At 52.6% G+C, this 20,023-nt stretch overlaps 6 protein-coding genes across 6 annotated transcripts; 4 read left to right on the plus strand and 2 right to left on the minus strand.

Annotated features, from left to right (window-relative positions):
- Positions 1–138: 138 nt before the first annotated feature.
- On the plus strand, positions 139–5,410 carry GCG54_00003064 (Aurofusarin cluster transcription factor aurR2; the record flags this gene model as incomplete). Its single annotated transcript, XM_045403142.1, has 14 exons — positions 139–141; positions 250–361; positions 421–506; positions 555–570; positions 627–809; positions 887–1,353; positions 1,401–1,458; positions 1,771–1,885; positions 1,937–2,282; positions 2,339–2,455; positions 3,166–3,249; positions 3,323–3,623; positions 3,793–4,187; positions 4,238–5,410. 14 exons carry the CDS (start codon positions 139–141, stop codon positions 5,408–5,410), a joined length of 3,456 nt encoding a protein of 1,151 aa, XP_045270045.1.
- Positions 5,411–5,538: 128 nt separating this feature from the next.
- GCG54_00003065 (Cytochrome P450 monooxygenase 1) lies at positions 5,539–7,283 on the minus strand (the record flags this gene model as incomplete). The annotated part of the gene is made up of 5 exons (XM_045403143.1): positions 5,539–5,698; positions 5,752–5,918; positions 5,969–6,283; positions 6,346–7,143; positions 7,209–7,283. The coding sequence occupies 5 exons, from the start codon at positions 7,281–7,283 to the stop codon at positions 5,539–5,541; spliced, it is 1,515 nt and encodes a 504-aa protein (XP_045270046.1).
- A 1,870-nt stretch (positions 7,284–9,153) lies between these two features.
- GCG54_00003066 (Non-reducing end alpha-L-arabinofuranosidase BoGH43A) lies at positions 9,154–11,072 on the plus strand (the record flags this gene model as incomplete). The annotated part of the gene is made up of 3 exons (XM_045403144.1): positions 9,154–9,163; positions 9,304–10,884; positions 10,945–11,072. The coding sequence occupies 3 exons, from the start codon at positions 9,154–9,156 to the stop codon at positions 11,070–11,072; spliced, it is 1,719 nt and encodes a 572-aa protein (XP_045270047.1).
- Positions 11,073–11,532: 460 nt separating this feature from the next.
- On the plus strand, positions 11,533–12,375 carry GCG54_00003067 (Glutathione S-transferase omega-1; the record flags this gene model as incomplete). Its single annotated transcript, XM_045403145.1, has 1 exon — positions 11,533–12,375. One exon carries the CDS (start codon positions 11,533–11,535, stop codon positions 12,373–12,375), a length of 843 nt encoding a protein of 280 aa, XP_045270048.1.
- Positions 12,376–13,172: 797 nt separating this feature from the next.
- Positions 13,173–19,771, plus strand: GCG54_00003068 (Delta-1-pyrroline-5-carboxylate dehydrogenase; the record flags this gene model as incomplete). Its single annotated transcript, XM_045403146.1, has 8 exons — positions 13,173–13,239; positions 13,268–13,745; positions 13,811–14,624; positions 15,120–15,957; positions 17,865–18,001; positions 18,059–18,531; positions 18,587–19,536; positions 19,599–19,771. 8 exons carry the CDS (start codon positions 13,173–13,175, stop codon positions 19,769–19,771), a joined length of 3,930 nt encoding a protein of 1,309 aa, XP_045270049.1.
- Positions 16,152–17,045, minus strand: GCG54_00003069 (uncharacterized protein; the record flags this gene model as incomplete). The annotated part of the gene is made up of 2 exons (XM_045403147.1): positions 16,152–16,863; positions 16,915–17,045. 2 exons carry the CDS (start codon positions 17,043–17,045, stop codon positions 16,152–16,154), a joined length of 843 nt encoding a protein of 280 aa, XP_045270050.1.
- Positions 19,772–20,023: the final 252 nt, after the last annotated feature.

Raw genomic sequence — 20,023 nt, forward strand, 5'->3', positions numbered from 1 at the left:
GGTCCTTGTGCAAACTGTGTGGTAATTACACTGTAGTCATGCATGTTTCCTGAGTCTTGTTTGCTGACACTCGATGAACCGGGAAGCGGCGGAAAGCAGACTGTCGCTTTAGTGTGAGAAGACTTGCTCACAGACGAAATGGTAAGCTTTAAATTTCTCCTCCACTATATCACCGATATAAATTTAATGTTTATCGTTGTTGAAATCGTCGCGCGGCGTTGGGTCTTCGTGCTGACTGTTCTCCCGTAGTTGCGGGCCAACTCTTACCAACAAACTACTCTACGGCCGGGCAACAAGCCCCAGCTGCCCCCGATGCGAAGGCAGTCCTTGATCTTTCGACTACCACCACTGGTGAACATAAGTCAGTTTCATCTCCTTTAGGCTCGCCGCCGCCAAAATCTCCTCCACATCGCATTCAAGAGCTGTACGTCGACCGAGCCCTCACGAGGGCACGGCGACCGCCGACAGCCAACAGCAAGAATGCGGAGGACTTGGTCTTTGTGCCTGTATGTAACACCCCCTTCTATTGTGGCTACCTACTGAACAGTTTCTAGCGCAACGGAATTTTCGGTACAAACAACACTCAAGGTTCAATCAACGTAGGCAATCGTCACTAACTCCGACAGGTGGCCGCAACAGCTTGACCTTCTTCTCAGACGGCAGACTACTTTCGCTATCGACTCGACTTCGCAACAACAAGGTCAATGAACTCGTCGGCAGAATATCAACGATCGTCAATGGCCGGTTGAGGCGGGCTGACTCGACCGCCAACACGCGGCGGATGCCACAGCCCGACTCCATCACCGACAGTACCAAAACATCATTGTACATCCGAAGTAAAGTCTCTCAGTGTAAATATCAGAGCTGAAGACTGACTTTTCGCTAGTGTACTTCGAGCGCGTCCACCCGGTGTTCCCCTTTCTCGACAAGGCGCTGTTTGAGGCGACGGTGAATGGGCCCAACTTTCTCACCCTTCTCGAGCGAAGCAAGCCCTGGTCATGTCTGTATCACACCATTCTTGCCTTGGGATCGCAGTATGCAGATGGCGGGACCTTTGAGGCCGGAAAGGGCGAATCTTGGAGGCTGTTCTCGGTCGCCCTCGGCGGCTTCTCAGATCTTCTGCTTCTTCCCGACTCACTCACGATACTGCAAGCTTTAACGGCAATGTCGGTTTATGGGTTGGGCATATGTGGACTGGCCGTGGAACCAGTCATCATGTCCGAAGCAGCAAGGCGAGCCCAGATCATGTCGACCAACAACTTCACGGGGACAGCCGCGGTTGCGTATCAGAAGGCCTTCTGGATTCTATACACCATTGAGAAGATTACTAGTTTTCACTTTGGAAGGAGTTCTGTAAGTTTATATCTCTAGAACGACTGATTTTTGCTGATGATCGACAGAGCTTCGTTGACAGCGACATCTTCTGTCCCATACCCCTTGTCCCTGAGGCAACAGTGGGTGACTTTAACTGGTTCCTGCACTTCATAAGATTCGGACGTCTGCTATCACGCGCATACACCTCGCTTTTCTCAGTTGGCGTTTCGGGCAACTCTAACTCATACTACCTCGATGTAATAAGCCAGCTGACAGATGAGCTGGAAGAGTGGAGGTCCTCGTTGCCTGACAATGGATTCAAGCCGGATGGACTTGTCCGCCCCCAAGTTCTCCTGACTCCCTTGGCCAGAGCTCTTTCTTTGATAGTTCACTATCTATACAGTAGCCTTTTACTGACACTGTCGAGAACAACCTTGGTATATCTCCCAAGTACAGAGGATGGGTCGGTCTTGGCAAGGAAGAACTCCAACATGAAAGCAATTCTCGGAGCATCTCGGTCTATCTTGGAGTTGACCACCATGATTGAAGTTGAGCCGTACACGGTGACTTGGTAAGCAAGCTCAATGCCCACTTGAATTGTCTTACTGATTGGGAACGTCAGGGTCATTGCGGGAATCCCAATAACGGCACTCTTTGTCTTGTTTGACATCGTCGTCCACGACCCGCGCCAACCAGAAGTGGCTTCTAACCTAGCTCTTCTCGACATGGCTGCTGGTCACTTCAGCAGGATCGAATACGCAAGTGGCGGCACTCTTCCAGGCTCGCTCATCGCCGAATTCGCCAAGATCGCGAGGGACTATGTGAATGAGATTCAACATGGCGACATCAGAATATCTGGCCTCGCGCGCTCATCCACAGCGACGCAAGACTTGGGCACATCTCTCCCCAGACCGCCGTCCAGCAGGAACAACATGAAACCCATGGAAATGACGCTGGACTTATCAAATGTGAGTCAAGTTGCATGGTACCTGACGAATCCTTTCTAATCAAAGTTGGCTCACAGACCATGCCTGGCGACGCTTTTGCGACCACTGCGATGACCATGCCGTCGAGCTTTGCGGACTTTTCCTTCGACAACGGCCTTGATCAAGTCTCGCCCGGCGCATTGATGGGAACGGACGTGATGGGAATCTTTAGCTACTTTCTTCCGGACTTGGATCCCATGTTTTATCAGGGGCTTTCTGCAGAGTATGACTTCTCTCAAGGGGGACCTGTAAATATGGACAAGTGAGGTGGGAAAAGTCCGCACCGTCTACAGATAAGCATGTATTTCCAGTTGTCGATACCCCAAACATTCTCCGCATATTTCACATCTAATCAACAAATTTGATATGCGCCTCAGCCAAACATCGGTTTCCGTGGCTGTACTCTACTCTCGGGCCTTTCTGAATCAATCGCGACAGCTTGTAGCGTGACTCGACATTTCTGCCCGCTGTATTCGTACAACATGATCACAAATCGTGCACAACGCTCAAACTCCGCAATGTAACCTCCCATCCCGTCCGTCGCCAAGGATCTTCCGCCCCACTAATTGTCGAATCAGGGATAGCGAATTCCACAAAAAAGAGGATAATCTGCACAAGTCGCCTGACCCCTGCCCAGTTTACTCCGAAAGATGCACAAATCGCAGTGCAACGTCATTCGACCGGATCGTTTGAGAGTGCGAAAGTCCGTCTCGACAAAAAAACGGACGAGAAAAGGTCACATCAACACTGTCGAGAAAGACTGAGAAAAGCAGTCTGAAAAGGGAAACAAACAAAAAAATATCCAGCGTTCATGGCATCCGAAAGCCCAGTCTCGCGACAAAACAGCAACGCGACACCCGGAAAGGGCCCGCACGTCTTGGCCTGCGTTTTCTGCCATCAGCGCAAGATTAAGTGCGACCGAAAGTCCCCTTGCGCCAACTGCATCAAGGTTTGTCAGCGGGCAGTTCTGCCGATGGAGCCGGATCCAGTGTGCTGATGCGAGATGGTGTTCTCCCCCCTAGGCCGACCAGCCGTGTATCCCCTCCACGCGGGCGCCCGCGGGAGCGGGTAGGAGACGCGTAGTTAAGGACTTGTTGGAGAGACTCAACCAGTGCGAGTCGCTTCTGAGCCAGGTCGCACCGCGCGATGCGGAAGGGCGGCCCTTCACGAGCGAGACGCCCCCGGCTTTCCGCGATGTAATGACAACGGCGTCGGCGGCGGCGGCGGATAGCCCGTCGATGATGTCGTACGTGAGCTACGAGGAAGCCCGCAAGCAGCCGGATCAGAGGCCCACGGGCAAGATTGTTGTTGATGAGGGACGTCGTACGTTTATGGACAGCCCCCTCCGTTTCAATGTCGTGGACCATGTGAGCTCCCTTTCGCGAAGTGATGAGTTGCGCAGGTCTCATGTAGTCGCAGTTGCAATTCTCGAAGCTCAGTCTGAATGATCAGCCCGATGAGAGTACCGGAGCCTCAAACACCCCTTCAGTAGCGAACACTACTGAGGATGGCAGCTTGGACAGCCGTGAGTCCATGGACTTTGACATCCTGGCCCTCGGCGCGGTAGAGATGCTTCGCTTATGGCAGGTCTTCTTGGAACGTGTGAATCCGATGACTAAAGTCATTCACGTTCCAAGTCTAGAGCCTCTTGTGTTCGAAGCTGCAACAGATCACGGCAATGTGGCCCCTGATTTTGAGGCCTTACTCTGTTCCATTAACGTCCTAGCAATCATGGCTTTATCCGAGGCCGAATCTGAACAGATTCTAAATGTTCCGAAGAACGCAGCTCTAAGAAAAGCTAGCCTTGCTCTGAAAAAGGCAGTATCGAAAGTCGACTTTCTTCGTAAATACAACCTTACCATATTACAATGTCTAGTCTTATACTTGGTAAGTGGTTTGAAGACAACGGAGGATGTTCTTCACTAACATCACACTAGGTATCACTACAGGGACAATTCGATCGCCACGCGTCATGGATCCTGACAGGGATGCTCGTCAGGATAGCTCAGAGAATGGGACTCCATCGCGACGGAGAGCTAATCGGCCTTACACCCTTCGAGACCGAGATGCGTAGACGGATATGGTGGCAAATCATCATGCTCGAGACCAAATACGCCGTTCTCGCAGGATTCTGCGATACTCTACTGCCGCCAAATTGGGACACGAAGCTCCCGAGTAATCTCAACGACGCGGACCTGCTGCCTGGTTCCTTAGAGCCTTTAAGGTCCCGAGAAGGCGCCACAGAAATGGCATTCTGTCTAATGCTGTACGAGTCGAGGCATTTCTTCTGCGAGAATCCTGTCCCGGAATTCGAATCTGTCGTCTTAGGCCAGGGAGACCTGAATGCGGATAGATCAAAGGCCATTGAAGGACCACAATCCCTGGACAAGTACCGTGTGATAGTAGACCAGCTTGAAGAACGACTCATCGTGGCTGAGAAGCGATATTGCAACCCGACCATTGGAGGGATCCACGTCTTGGCCTGCAAGCTTCGACCTCTCGTGGCCCAGCGGATGCGCGACATGATCGCCCACGCTCGAGAACCCTGGAAGGAGGACGCGGATAGTCTAGCTGGCCAGCAATCGTTATTCAGGCTCTGGGTCATCCACTTCGAGAGTGATCTGAACTGGTACGATACCATTGACGACCGGTTCCGGTGGTACCCCAAACTTCACCTCCAAGCAGACGCGTTTTCTGTCATGATCGAGTTGTTACAGTGGCAGCCTGTGGGAACTTTGGTCGATAGGGCGTGGAAGGCTATTGACAGAGTCTTCTTTTACCATCCGGAGCTCTATGATCTCAGCAAACGAGAGAACGTGCAGCGTGCGGAGAACCTGCTGGCTGGATGGCAAAGACGCGAGCTGGCGTTCCGCAATGTTGGCCAGAGCATCGAGACACCGGTTGTTATTGAGAGACTCAGGGGCAGCGGCAACTTCCCAGCAAGCAAGGCCGAGTCCTTTCCGGAGCCGTTTTCAACCGCCACAGCAGACTCCACCTTGTTTCCTGGGCTTCATAACTCTGGGTTCGATGGGTTCGATGGGAACGTGCTCCTCAACACGGACGCGGCCTCGTTCTTTTGGGATGGCGCAGGGGAACATCACGCGCATTAGACATATCCTGTGGAGTCTGTAATGTACCAAATTCACTTTTGAAGCTTACTAGTCTCATATAGAAAAAAGCGCAACTCTCCCAGTCTCTACTCAAGAATCTTTTGTCTTATCGTGACTTCAGACTTTTCTCAACGTGCGACCGGCTTCAGGTACACGTTGAGAGGGACTCGATCCCAAAGTCCATAAGCTCTTTGCCGCTTGATCCAATCCCCGTTGCCTGGGGCTGAAGCCATGTCGAAGTCGAAGATGACCCTGGCCAGAACCATTCTCATTTCGGAATATGCCAGACTACATAATCCTTAGTAAAAGTACTGCGTTCGAAAGCATAGAGTGACACTTACTTGCGGCCGATACAGTTGCGAGGTCCCACGCTAAACGCCTGTAAGGAGTCAAGCCGGTTTACATTCGTTTTCTCGCTCTCCAAAAAGCGCTCAGGATCAAACTTCCATGGATCGGGCCAGTTATCGGGACTGTGGTTTGAGGACCACTGTTGAATCTCAACGAGTGTCTGACTGATGTTAGCCGTCTATGACTTTGACTGATGTTCGAATTTCTTACGCCTTCAGGGATGTGTTGTCCACCAATTCGACACCCGCCCTCTGGCGCCTCTCGGATGATGCCTGACGTCACTGGCGGATAAAGTCTGAGAGACTCGTTAAGTACCGCTAACATGTACGACAGCTTGCTGACTGAGCCAATGTTGATCTCGCTTGAATCTTTGAAGGCAGATCGAACTTCCTTCTTCAGCTTCTCGTATACTTCCGGGTGAGTAAGTAGAAGATATGTGGTGCCCGACAGGGTGGTCGCGGTTGTCTCTGAACCTGCTAGGACGAGAATGAGTGCGTTCGCAGAGAGTTGGTCGAAAGACAAATTCTTTGGGTAAGTAATCGGTCAGTTTCTGTCTCATATAATCGACGAGTCAAAACAACACTTACCCATTCTTTTCTCCTCTTCAAAAGCCCCTCAAACAAATCATTTCGATCGTCAGTCATGCCCATTCTGTTCTGCATCATCTCATCGGTGTTCTCCCTCACTTGGCTCATCGCCTTCATTCCACCCATCTTGAACAAGGCTTGCACAACAAAGTTCAAGCCGATGTACTTGATAGAAGTCATGACCGAGCCGAAGCGAATCGCTCCGAAAATGAAGGCCACCCATGGATGATAGTCAGCGCGTTCGAGACATTGGAACGACTGCCCAAAGATGAGGTCGCCCGCAACGTCGAAGGTTGTCCAGTTATACCAGCCCGCCATGTTTTGAGGGCTTGTGCCGTCATCGGCGAACTCCTTCAATCTATCAGAGAGCTTGTCAATGTATTTGATGATCATGCCCTCCTGCTCTCTCATGGAGGCGTCCGAGAAGCCGTGAGCCAGCGCTCGTCGCAGTCGCTGATGCTCCTCTCGATCGGCATTGATGATGCTTTTCGGTAGTTCTTCTACGGTCTCTGAGAAGATTTTGGATTTGTTCATCTCAGTTGACCCCTTGCTGCTGGGCTGGAAACCGTAAATCTCCTTCCATGCGTCTGGCTGCGTGAAGGACAAGTGGTTCGGGCTGATCCGAACAACGGGCCCGTACCGGTCATGCAGCTTTTGAGTGAGGAAAGCCTGTTTGCCAATCGCATTTTGGAACGCCCAGGGCAAAGAACTAGCACGCTGCAGTAGAGGTCCAGGATAGTCGCGGAGGGGATGGAAGAAGACGTTGTATCCTGCTTGAAGCAATTGCCAAAGGACAGCCTGTTAACAGCTGGTTAGAGAGCTCCCCAATCAGCCTCTCAATGCCATTCAATTGCGTCACTTACCGTGACGAGAATGATTTTCAAGATCGGTGCATAGTGCTCCGCGAGCGCGCCCGTGAGATCGGCTGCTTTCAACATCGTGAGTATCTGCGTGCAATGTGTAGCGACCCCGCCTGAATAGTGATGAAGGTGAAAACTCTCGAGAAATTATATAGCGAACGCGTGTTCGCCCAAGTCTCCCAACAAACACCCCTTTGCCTCACGGAACTGCACCTAATTCGTCTGTAGATGGGATGGGCCTCTCAATGCACAGGGAGGATAGGCTCTTGGGATGGGCGTTTCGGTGTATTCAGTCACTCCGGACCAATCCCGTCACTCGATTTACCAACATTCATGCATGCAGGAACCATATTCAAACGCGGGACGAGCTCGGATGGTAGATCCCGTGGCATTTCTCCGCACGTACGTCGCACCCTTCCAGCAAGTGCCGTCGTTACGAGCCTCGCAGCATAGCTGCAATTTACGCAGGGCAGCGGCTAGGTCATCCTTGGCAGTTCAAAGCGAACACGGCGTTGTGGGACCTGAGTCGCTAGCATGTTGTGTGACTATTGAGCCACATGTGATTTGGCGATGATATCGTGGACAACACCATTTACATTGTAATGAGATCATGGACCGTCACCGCCGCTAATCAAAATTGATTGCTTGAGTTATTGAGATGAAGACTCCTAGACAGGACATTCCCTTAGGAAGCGGCAAAGCACTCGATTCGGTGGCGAATTAAGCGGCTTGCGTGTGTCAATGGAGCGGTGAGCAAGGTCTTGAGCACTTCCCAGGGATTTCTTCCACATTTAAGACGCAGGTGTCATCGTCTGACGGCTTACTGGGATTATGGGATTTGGACGCGTCATACCTTGTGTAACCGGCTGGCAGCAAATAAGAGGCATTTGGAACGTTACTTGCAAATCTCTCCCCCGTGATAGGCTGCATCCGCCGTTATGAGAGTGCATTTGTTCGCTTCCAATTGAGAAGTGTTTGTTGATTCAGATGTGCATGAGATAGAGACGTATCAACAGACAGGCATATGATTGGCCCACGGCTGATTCATGTAACCTCGTCGACCACGATCATTGATTCAGTAGAATGAAATACGATTAGTGACCGACAATGTTAGCTGTTTCGCGCTACGAAGACTGCTTGGTGAATATGCAGAATCTGCGGATGAAGAGAAAAGCCAAGCATTACGTTGAAGGACTCAAGAAGGCGAAACTGTCCACCAGCTTTGTTAGAACCATCGCAAAGACGAGAGTGATGCCTAAGATCAGCCAGATTGTCTCTTTCTCAATACTGCGAGATGCAACAGCGGACAGTCCCGATCGGCGTGTGGGGGATCGGACGATGGTGTACTTTTAGCGGAAAAGAACTCTAAATAGAATCCGGTCATGAGAAGACAACCATTCAACTATGGTTATTGACGTTGACACAATTGAATCATCTACTTACAGTGATTGGGCAAAGCATACTTATGGCGCTCAAAAGGTCGCTTCGATGAGACGACAAACAACTCATTTTGGAACTTTGGGTTGATTGGTGCTCTCATTAAGCCTGGTCTAAACAGGAGCGACAATGGGTTTGTCGGTCACTGTACATACAACCTCTTCGTCGAAAATGCGAGTTTCCATAAACATTCGAAGGTCGCTTAGATCCGAGTAGGCGGACATTAAGTGCGATGGATGAGGTCATTGGGTGGCATTCCGGTACGCGACGGTCCAGCGGCACGCCATCCGGCGGGTTTTCCGGGGGTGAATGCGGGGTTTCGATCGATTTTCCGACCATTTCACCCACAACCCCGCTTGCCAACCATGTGCTGCCGTCGAAGTTTTGCCGGTTTGGCGGTGGAATTGGCGGAATATCTTCTTGTCTCGTTTTCGGGTTCGTATGTACTTAGAAAGATAACCGACAAGCGGTACTTTGAGCGGCATATCCAGCGTCTCATTGGAGCGACTCAATGGACCATGGTGAGATAGCTAACGTATTTAAATGACGGATCATGCAGCAATAGCTAAGTAGGTGTTGAAAAAGTATTTGATAGGTTTAAAGACATAGATCACAGCCTACGTTTCCAATCTCAACTCAATGCGATTCTCCAGCCTCGCAGGGCTGTTCGTAGTCACGCTGGCGACCCACGGCCAGGCGGAGGTCAATCAGACCTTCCACAATCCAATCTTGCCAGGTTGGAACTCGGATCCCAGTTGCACATTCGTCAAAGAGCTAGACGATACCTTTTTCTGCACGACGTCGTCTTTCTTGGCCTTCCCTGGTGTGCCCGTCTACGCGAGCAAAGACTTGGTAAACTGGAAGCATGCGAGCAACGCCTTGACGAAGGCGGACCAGTTGCCGGAACTCTACAGAAACTCGGGACAGTCAGAGGGCATCTGGGCATCAACTATTAGATATCATGAGGGAACCTTCTACCTGATCACATCATACGTCTCGTGGTTCGAAGGGTGGGGGCCGAAGATTCTCTTGTTCACGACCAAGGACCCGTACGACGACTCCGCTTGGACTGGTCCCGTCCACATCGAGAACCCGGCCAACGACATTGATCCGGACATATTCTGGGATTCTGGCAAGGTGTATATGTCCGTTGCGGCGGGAATCTACATCAGTGAGATTGATCTCACGACAGGCTCTGCGACGGAACCACTCAAGGTCTGGAACGGAACTGGAGACCGCAATCCGGAGGGTCCTCATTTGTACAGCAAGGATGGCTACTACTACCTGTTGATCGGAGAGGGTGGTACAGAGACAAATCACTCCGTCACTATTGCTCGCGGAAAGGAGATCGGAGGGCCTTATGAGGGTTTTGAAGGTAACCCGATCCTCACTGCCAAAAACACAAACGAGTATTTCCAGACGGTTGGACATGCCGACCTCTTTCAGGATGCGGCTGGAAATTGGTGGGGCGTGGCTCTTGCGACTAGATCTGGACCAGCATGGGAGATCTACCCTATGGGTCGAGAGACGGTCCTTTTCGCCGTCACTTGGGATGAGGGTGAGTGGCCAGTCTTGGATAAGGTGCGAGGAACAATGACCGGACCACTACCTCCTACAAACAAGAATATTCCAGGGGATGGACATTGGGCAGATGAGCCCGATGTCGTCGACTTTGCACCCGGCTCAGCTCTCCCCAGGCACTTCGTCTTTTGGCGCCCTCCGAAAGAGTCCCTCTTTTCCATTTCTTCCGATGGACACCCGAACACACTTGGAATATCGCCTTCGCCCGTCAATCTCTCGGGAACACCAGACTTCAATCTACAAGAGGATGGCCTCGGCTTCATCGCACGCAAACAGAGTGCCACATTGTTCAACTACACCGTCGATGTTGACTTTAAGCCGGAGGTCGAAGAGGAAGAGGCAGGCGTCACGGTGTTCCTGACCCAGGTTCAGCACATTGATCTTGGAATCGTCAACTTGCCAGGCTGCTCCAACACAACTTTGGTTCCGCACTTTAGATTCCGTGTGGAAGCATCTGGCAAACCCAACATCACCGTACCAGATGAGGTAGTTCTCCCAGTTCCCAAAGCCTGGCGGTCTGGTCCGGTGCGTTTATTCGCATCGGCTGTTAGCGACTCTGAGTACGTTTTCGGCGCTGCTCCAATCTCTAAGCCCGAAGAGTACGTTCAAATCGGATCTGCAAGTGGTTTGATCGTCTCTGGAGGTAGCGGTCCATTCACTGGTGAGTACAGCTGCTTCTTGTTTGACCTTATAGTCGGTATACTGATACTTCTTTCTACAGGCACAATCGTCGGAGCATATGCAACGAACAATGGTGGGGAGGGCAAGACACCGGCGTACTTCAGCCGATGGAGATACACCGAAGTTGCGCAGAAGATAGACAATGACGAAGTTGTACCAGTCAACTGAGTCTAGTAAGCCACATCACGTCAGTCAATAGGCCAGCAGTTGCATAGACTACCTAGCCTACTATACACAGTAGGCCCTTAGATGTACTCTTGTTAGATAGGCTAAGGTACTGTTGTAGCTAGCTCTCATATTGAGCTGTAATTACTACTAGGAGCTGTTCTGCTATTGATTGTAACCATCTTGCGACAACAACATGTCACGGACGGTAAGTCTTGATTATACAACGTTGTGCTATTTGGGCGATAGTGGATCAGACTGTATCTGTCGGAGCCGACACTGGGCCGACAGCTGCCGCTCGGCCCCCACTAATTCGGTGCCAAATCACCATCACGTCATGTTGGTGTCACGTCATACACTGCACCATAACCAACTCCTCTTCATTACACGGGGACGAAACTCTTCATAGACATCAACGCATCTCAACTGATAACGAAATTTGAGGAACAGGACATCAGTAAAGATGCCGAGCGTTGACACGTCAATCTACCCGAACGCCACAGGTGCAGCCGCCCAACTCGTCGCCAAGCATTCAGACGAACATGCACTGAAACTCTACGCTGGCTGGTTCTGCCCATTTGTGCAGCGCACATGGATTGTGCTGCATGAGAAGCAGATTCCATACCAGTACATCGAGATCAACCCTTACAAGAAAGATCCGGAGTTCCTCAGGTTGAACCCACGCGGACTAGTGCCGACTTTGGCTGTCCCGGTTGATGTAAAGGGCAACGAGCAGAAGCCGCTGTACGACAGCACGGTTCTCTGCGAGTACCTAGAAGAGGCTTATGCGGGCAACAACTACGGACCGCATCTTCTCCCGGAGGAACCTTACGAACGGGCGAGATGCCGACTGTGGATCGATCACATCAACTCGCGCATTGTGCCGGCCTTCTACAAGTTCATCCAGCATACTCCTGAGAAGGAATTCACCATCGACGAAGCCCGCAACGAGTTCCTGGGTCATCTCAAAACCTTCGCTAGAGAGCTTGACCCTGAAGGCCCTTGGTTCTTGGGGAAGGCGTTTGGCCTCGTTGACATTATGCTGGCACCATGGGCGATGCGCTTGTTTCTGTTCGATCACTACAAACCTGGTGGCCTTGGATTGCCACAAGAAGGAAAGGGTGGCGAAGATGATGCGGTTTGGAAGCGCTGGCGCCAATGGTATGATGCTGTTGAAGGGAAACAAACCATCAAAGACACTCTGAGCGACAGAGACGCTTACATTGATGTGTACAAGAGGTATGCAGAGGACAAGACAAATTCAGAAGTAGGACAGGCAACCAGAGGTGGTAAGAGAATGCCTTAGACAACCAACTTAGAGGCATGGCTTATCAACTCGAAACCCCTGTCAGTCGCCGTTGTCGGAACAGACCATGTTCATACACACTGAATCATGCATCGAACTATAGTCTCTATGCCGGCCCGGTCTAAGTGATATTCGTGACTAAACAACAACAAAGCAATCCCTTTCTTTACTGAATTCGTCACGGAAGGATCGAGATAAGCCTTGGACCCTGCTGCTGCGCCGCTTGCAGTATCTCAGATCCGAGTCAACTGACAACGGAAGATACTTCCAGATACTCATCGGTCTCGTCTCCCGGTCGTGCCCAGCACCAACGGAGGCGCTACCGGCCACACCCAAACATCGGCTTACCCCACACTCAAGACCATCGGATTTAGGGGCCGATAGGTTTTGGGGGTCTAGATCTCAGCTCAGCGTTTGGCATCATGCTGCATGCACCCCTATCTTGTGATACGAAGACCCAAGACAGATGGGCTATCTTACCCCGCGTTAAAGAGCGGGGTATCGATAAGCTGGCAGCCCAACTACCGCCCTGGTCAAGGCTCGGGTTTCCTGGATCAGTGAGTATACGCATTGGGTACCGGCGGACGTGTAAGAGAAGGGGGGGGTAGTGATCATGTGTTCGTAATGGATGAGGAGTTCCGAATCGGATGGCTGGGTTGTCGGGTTGTCACGATACACTTTATGATAAAGAAGGCGCACCTTCTTTGAACCAAGAAGTTGCAAGTCTAGTCAGTATACCCAAATTATCAGCGAGAATTTGTCTTTGCGATGTCTTCCCGCGCACCAATTATCAACACATGGACTCGTTCCAGCCGCCATGCCTCTATCGCCTTCTCAAGGAGACAAGTCTTGACCCCTATGAGGGTAAGGCATGCCTCTGCCACCTCTCTAGTTGCTGAGAAGACGCTCTCCCCAAGCAAGCCCGCCACACTATCAGCCCTCCCAACACCAGTCCTTTTGAGATCACTACTGGTCTCTGCGATATCCTCCAAGCCATACCTCCTTGGCCCATCTCTATCAGTTCTCTCCTTCCTCACAAGACCAAACAGAAGCCTCCTGTTTGATGTCGACCGAAACCCCGTACTACACTCCGTCCTGAAGACACTCTTCTACAGGCAATTCTGTGCAGGAGAGTCACCAGCAGAGACAAAGGACACTATGCGGCATCTGAGATTTATGGGCTTCCGCGGCACAATTCTCACGTATGCGAAGGAGACTGTTTTTGATCACAAGACCGGCACCGAGCACGGCCTCGGTATCGATGCGGAAAAGGACACAAAGTCAGGGAACTGCTCCAACATTGAAGTATGGAGGAAAGGGGCGTTGGAGACAGTGGACTTGCTCGGCGAGGGTGACCAGCTGGCGTTAAAGTGAGTTCCCATCATCTTCTGGATTTTACTCTTTCGAAGAAAAACAGCTAACATTGCAAAAACAGACTTACTGGCGGTGGACCAAGAGTTACTGCTGCTTTTGCAGCAGACAAGCTGCCTCCTCAGCAAATGATGGACGCTCTCGACGAGGTCTCTATCCGCTGCAAGGAGAGGGGCATCCGTCTCCTGCTTGATGCCGAGTCTCAAAAGTTCCAGTGGGGCATCTTCAGAGCTGGTCTCGAACTGATGCGCAAGTACAACCGCGACGGCTACGCAACCATCTACCAGACCTACCAAGCATACTTGAAGAGCACCCCGGCGACACTCGCCAAGCATCTTGAGCTTGCAAACAACGAAGGCTTCACTCTTGGCTTGAAGCTCGTCAGAGGCGCTTACATCGGCTCGGACGAGCGATCTCTGATTCACGATACGAAGCAGGACACAGACGACGCCTACAACATGATTGCCCAGGGAGCCCTCAGGCGGCAGATTGGGGAGTACGGTGCACCGGGAGGCAAGCCGTTCCCGTCCCTGAATCTGTTCCTCGCCAGCCACAATAAGCACAGCGTCGTCACGGCCCACAAGCTGCACCAACAAAGAATGAAGGATGGCCTCCCGACGGTGCCGGTCGGTTTCGCGCAGCTCCAGGGCATGTCGGATGAAGTCAGCTTTGCGTTGCTGCAGCTGAAGGACGGCCAGGACCCGTCGCCGCAGGTGTGGAAGTGCTCGACGTGGGGAACCATGGGAGAGTGCGTGGCGTATCTTTTGCGGAGAGCGGTGGAGAACAGGGATGCGGTCTCGAGGACGGTGGACGAGTATGCAGCGCTCAAGGCGGAGCTGGGCAGACGGTTGCGATCTAGATCCTTCCGGTCTCGGCCTGTTGGCTGAAGATAAAAGACATGTCCCTCTTTTTTCGTTAATCGGAGATTTTTGACAGATCAAGTGGATCACTGTTGCCTTGTGACTATCTTTGGAATGCTATCTTTGAGTTGTGTAGCACGACCGGGAGTGCTCCCGTTGCTTCTCCACTTCCCCCACATCCTTGGGCCGGGAGGCTCCCGAGCGTGTTGCCTCTGATGAGGGGAAGTTAGGGTGGCTTGTGATAGTCGTGAATGACAAAACTCAAATCTCGATGTGTTGGCGAGGATTTGAAGTTTGACCCTTGCCTTCTGTTATCACTGTGACTCTGGTCAAACTGCTCGCTGAGCCATCATCAATCAAGAATTTGGCACAGCAACAGCCGAACACCATGGCGGATTTGAAAGACGTTACTCTTTGCATCTTGGGCTGCGGTAAGCCAATGTTTCCACCATGAAGCAATCTACCAGACATTGACATTTACTATTAGGGAATCTTGGGATCCCAATTCTCAAGGCACTGTATGATGCCTCAGACAGTGAGAGTTATACGCTTCCCATCACCAAATTCATTGCCTGTGTCCGAAGTGAGCAGTCAGAGAGCGCTTTGAAGAACAGGTTTCCCGATGCGGGAGATAAGCTTAAGGTCTGGAGGGGCGATAATATTGCCGCCTTGAAAGCATCTCAAGTTGTCATTCTTGGTGTTGACCCTGGCGACGTGGAGTCTGTTCTTTCCCAGCCGGGCACAGCGGATGCACTGAAGGACAAGCTCCTAATCAGTGTTGCTGCTGGGTGGACCAGAGGGAAGTTAGAGTCGACTCTCTACGGAAGCGAGACAACCGCCGATAACACCGAGGGTCGAGCCTGGGTTGTGCGAACCCTTCCCAACATTGCCGCCATGGTCTCTCAGTCTCTCACCGCAATCGAGATCTCGGACCCTCCGGTCCCAGCCCCCTACATGGAGCTCACGGAGGCAATTTTCGAGAAGATTGGAAAGGCGGTGAAGATTGCTCCCAAGTTGATGAACGCAACGACGGCCGTTGGAGGGTCAACACCCGCTTTCTGGGGCGTCATCTGTGACGCGATGATTGATGCTGCGGTTGCGGTGGGCGTGCCTAGAAACTTGGCCTCTACGATGATCTTTCAATCCATGCTTGGGAGTGCAACTTTGATGCAGAACGGGCTTCATCCGTCTTTGCTTAGAGACCAGGGCACCTCACCTGAGGGATGCACAATTGGAGGTCTGATGGTCTTGGAGGAGGGAGCAGTTAGAGGTCACGTTGGCAAGGCGCTCAGAGAGGCTGTCACCATAGCTCGATTGATGGAGACGACGCCTCATCTCAACGACACGAGACGTTCATAGAAATACAGAATCGATGCTAAATAAGAACATCTTCTGAACATTTACTTTGCTTGTTTCCTGCAAATGCATAGTCGAGAGATGTAGTCTTCTAGCCCAAACAGCAACCATCCATGGCATCGACTTTTCATCAACATCTCATCAACCTGGATTGGTCCAGCAGTTTCATGTAGCCAAGAAATGCATATTCTATTCTACCATTGAACCTATCCAATTATGGAAAAAGGACCTAAACTCTAAGTTGGCCACGCAGCCAATACTGAATGCAGGAATAATCCTGATGCACCGCATGACTATCGTCGATGGCACATGCTCCTTCGTTTTCGCAACCCGGTTGGAGAATGGCATCTTCCCCTGCCTCTCGTAGTAGTCCAACGCGATCAAGTGTATTGGAGACGCCACCAGCTGAGACATCACCGGCACGGTCAGCTGCGTGATAGTCGCCTTGGCATGTGGAGAAGCCGTCACGCTGTCCGGGATACCAGCCGATACCCACGTCGGGAGCGTAAACGACCCAAAGATCGTCACGGCATCTCTCACCAAGAACGTCGCCGTCGCGGCCCTCGGGAGAACTCGCGGCGTCGTCGACACAGCCGTCGCCCCGGAAGCAGCGGCGGACCCAAAGATCTCAGCGAAGCGGAGGTCCTTCCACACGCCGAGGGGTACGTTGACGAGGAACGTGGACGCGAAGGTCGCCGTGCTCACGGCTGCGGCTCCGTCGTACCTCTCCGCCAGCGTCGTCGCGGCGTTCGCTGTGACGTACGTCGCTGCGTACAGGGTCCAGACTATGCCCAGCGGCTTGCCCAGGAAGAAGGCCCGTGGGTGGCGGAGGGCGGACGATAGCTGCGAGCGGAGACCTCGGATGAGGGGCCGTCCGGTCGAGGTTCTCTCCACCACCGCCCTTGCTTTTTGTTAGTCAAAGATTTCAGGGTCCATGATCTGTGTGTCTTACCGATCTAGTATCGTGACGGCCGGGGAGATCAATATTGCGGAGAAGGCCCCGGCTGTGAGGTCCCCTGTCAACTGACCCAGGAGAGGGCAAGGGTCGTGTGCCGCGCCCTTCTTGGCCTCTGTGTGTGTCATTGGTCGAGATTCTGACGTTCGCAGGTCGGATATGCTTTATGCTTCAGGCGGTTCATCCCACGGGACGTGGGCAATGTGCTACTTATCTGCGAACACCTCTATGGATCCGCATTTCATGATATCGATGCTCATGGTCTACCAAGCAACACCAACCGCACCGTTCAACTTAAGACGAACTCTACAGTTGGTCCATTCATGTGACTAAGAATTATACGGCTGGAGGACTTTTTACTTAGTTGATTGAATTTATCTGCAAGCTTTGTACAGATCAAGAGCGCAAGTATGAAAGATACTGAGTAACAAGTTGGTACATCGGCGGCTGGGCAAGCGATCCCTCTCTGACAGCCGGTCTCACGAGGCCGGCTCACGATACGATGGCTATCATCGGCCTGTAATCGGGCGTCACAAGACGCCGGAGCTGATTCAAGATCCCAGCCCCCGGTGTTTGCGGGGAAATGTAACACAAGCGCCGTACGGCGGGGAAGCTGCATGTAAAGATATCGGCTGGGTGCCCGTCGAGCACCCCGCTCGGAGATCCGCCCCGTCCGATCTCGGCATCACGTATGGAATGACATCGATATCAGATGTGATTGGTCAATGGCACTCGACGACAGTCGGGAGCATGGCCGGCATTATTGCTATCAAATAGAGCTCTCAGACGGCGAAAGTATGGGAGGTGGTATATCTTCAGTATTCCAATCAGCTTTAGAGGACCAGCTTGTCGTACTTGCGAATTATCATTAGTCTGGTATCACGAACCTTGTCGCCCCCTCACCGCGATCCTCATACATTTTTATATCACATACTCGACAATGCAAGTCGCCAGCGTCATCGCAAGGCCCGCGCGGTCTATGAGGGGCGCCCTCCGTCCTTTCGCAGTTCCCGTCGGCCTGCAACAAACAAGAACTAAGGCCACCGTGCCATTCAGACTACCAGACCCCAGAAATGAGCCTAACGTAAGTTTCTCAGTGGCCCAAAGCAACGCCTGAGCAGATAGCTAATAATCGACACAGCCCGAATACAGGAAAGGCTCGCCTGAGCGCGCCAAGTTGGAGGAGGCCCTGAACAAGCTCAAGTCTGAACTCCCCGCACGCAGCGACCTTTTCTACAATGGCCAGGTTCACTCCGCCTCCAAGTCTTTCGACACCGTTATGCCCCATGCGCACGGAAAGAAGTTCTCCAACTTCCCTCTCGCGTCCAAGGAGCAGGTTGCTGCCGCTATCGACTCTGCGCTGGAGGCTAAGAAGAGCTGGGAGAACACACCTTTCGTCGACAGGGCGGCGATTTTCCTGAAGGCCGCCGAGCTGGTCGTCACCAAGTACAGATATGAGCTTATTGCCGCTACTATGCTCGGCCAGGGCAAGAACATGTGGCAGGGAGAGATCGACGCGGCTGCGGAGTTGGCCGACTTCTTCAGACTTAACTGCAACTTTGCTGCTGAGATTCTGGAGAAGCAGCCTGAGCGTGGATCCGACGGCATGTGGAGGTAAGAGACTTAGGATTCATCAACCGCCAGACTGTCAAAACTAACTGATATTTAGTCGTCTGGAGTGGCGCCCTCTTGAGGGATTCGTTTACGCCGTTTCCCCCTTTAACTTCACCGCAATTGGTGGCAACCTGATTTCCGGTCCCGCGCTCTTGGGCAACGTTGTGCTCTGGAAGCCTTCGCCCAGCAACATCTACGCCAGCCAGCTTGTCTACAACATCCTCCTCGAGGCCGGTCTCCCTCCCAACGTTATCCAGTTTGTCCCCGGTGACGCCGAGGAGGTCACCGATGTCGTCCTCAAGCACCGCGAGTTCGCCGGCCTGAACTTCGTCGGCTCCTCAGACGTCTTCCGCTCCCTGTACGCCAAGATCGGCGAGGGTATCGGCAAGAAGACGTACCGCGACTTCCCCAAGATCGTCGGCGAGACTAGCGGCAAGAACTTCCACCTCATCCACCCCTCCGCCGACATCGACAGCGCCGCTCTCCACACCCTCCGCGGCGCCTTCGAGTACCAGGGCCAGAAGTGCTCTGCGACATCCCGCGTCTACATCCCCCAGTCCCGCGCCGACGAGTTCCTGTCCAAGTTGACCGAGAACGTCAAGAAGATCACCATCGGCAGCCCCGACGGCAACCTCAACGCCTTCATGGGCCCCGTCATCCACGACCGCTCGTTCGAGAAGATCAAGCGCATCATCGACGAGAGCAACAAGGACCCCTCGCTGAAGCTGCTCGTCGGCGGCACCTACGACGGCTCCAACGGATACTACGTCAACCCGACTGTCTACCTCGCCGACTCCCCTGAGCACCGTCTCTTCAACGAAGAGATTTTCGGCCCTGTCCTGGCCGTCAACATCTACCCCGACGCCGAGTGGTCCTCCACTCTCAAGAAGGTCGACCAGGGTGGCGGCGGCTTCGCCCTCACCGGCGCCGTGTTCGCCAAGGACCGCACCGCCATCCGCGAGGCCGAGGACACCCTGCGCTACTCTGCCGGCAACTTCTACATCAGTAAGTCCAACCTTCCCATGCTTGACCGCATTCCTCCAAGTATTAACTCATTTCTTCTCCAGACTGCAAGACCACCGCCGCCCTTATCGGCCAACAGTCCTTCGGTGGCGCCCGTAGCTCCGGAACCAACGACAAGGCCGGCAGCGCTGACGTCATGAGACGCTTCACGAGCCCGAGGTTGATCAAGGAGGAGTTCTTCCCCCTGACCGACTTCGAGTACCCCAGCAACAAATAAAAATCGCGCACGGGTGGTCGAAAAAAAATGGCGTGACGGGGCCTGGTGGCATGTGCATTCGGGATAGGCGAAATATGTAATTTAGAGAGTTATTCAGTAGTCCAATGACATTGATGATTACCGACCCATCGCAAGCATCACCCTCGAGTTTCATAATGCTCCATTCTGCAAGTTTCAACTGGGCTGATGCGACTGTCGACTTACTTATTCGGGTGTTGTGCAGGGCAGGGTAAACACGCTGTAGTCGGTCAA

Source organism: Colletotrichum gloeosporioides (genome assembly GCF_011800055.1).
Source record: "Colletotrichum gloeosporioides strain Lc1 chromosome Unknown consensus_9, whole genome shotgun sequence".
Taxonomy (NCBI): Eukaryota; Fungi; Ascomycota; class Sordariomycetes; order Glomerellales; family Glomerellaceae; genus Colletotrichum; species Colletotrichum gloeosporioides.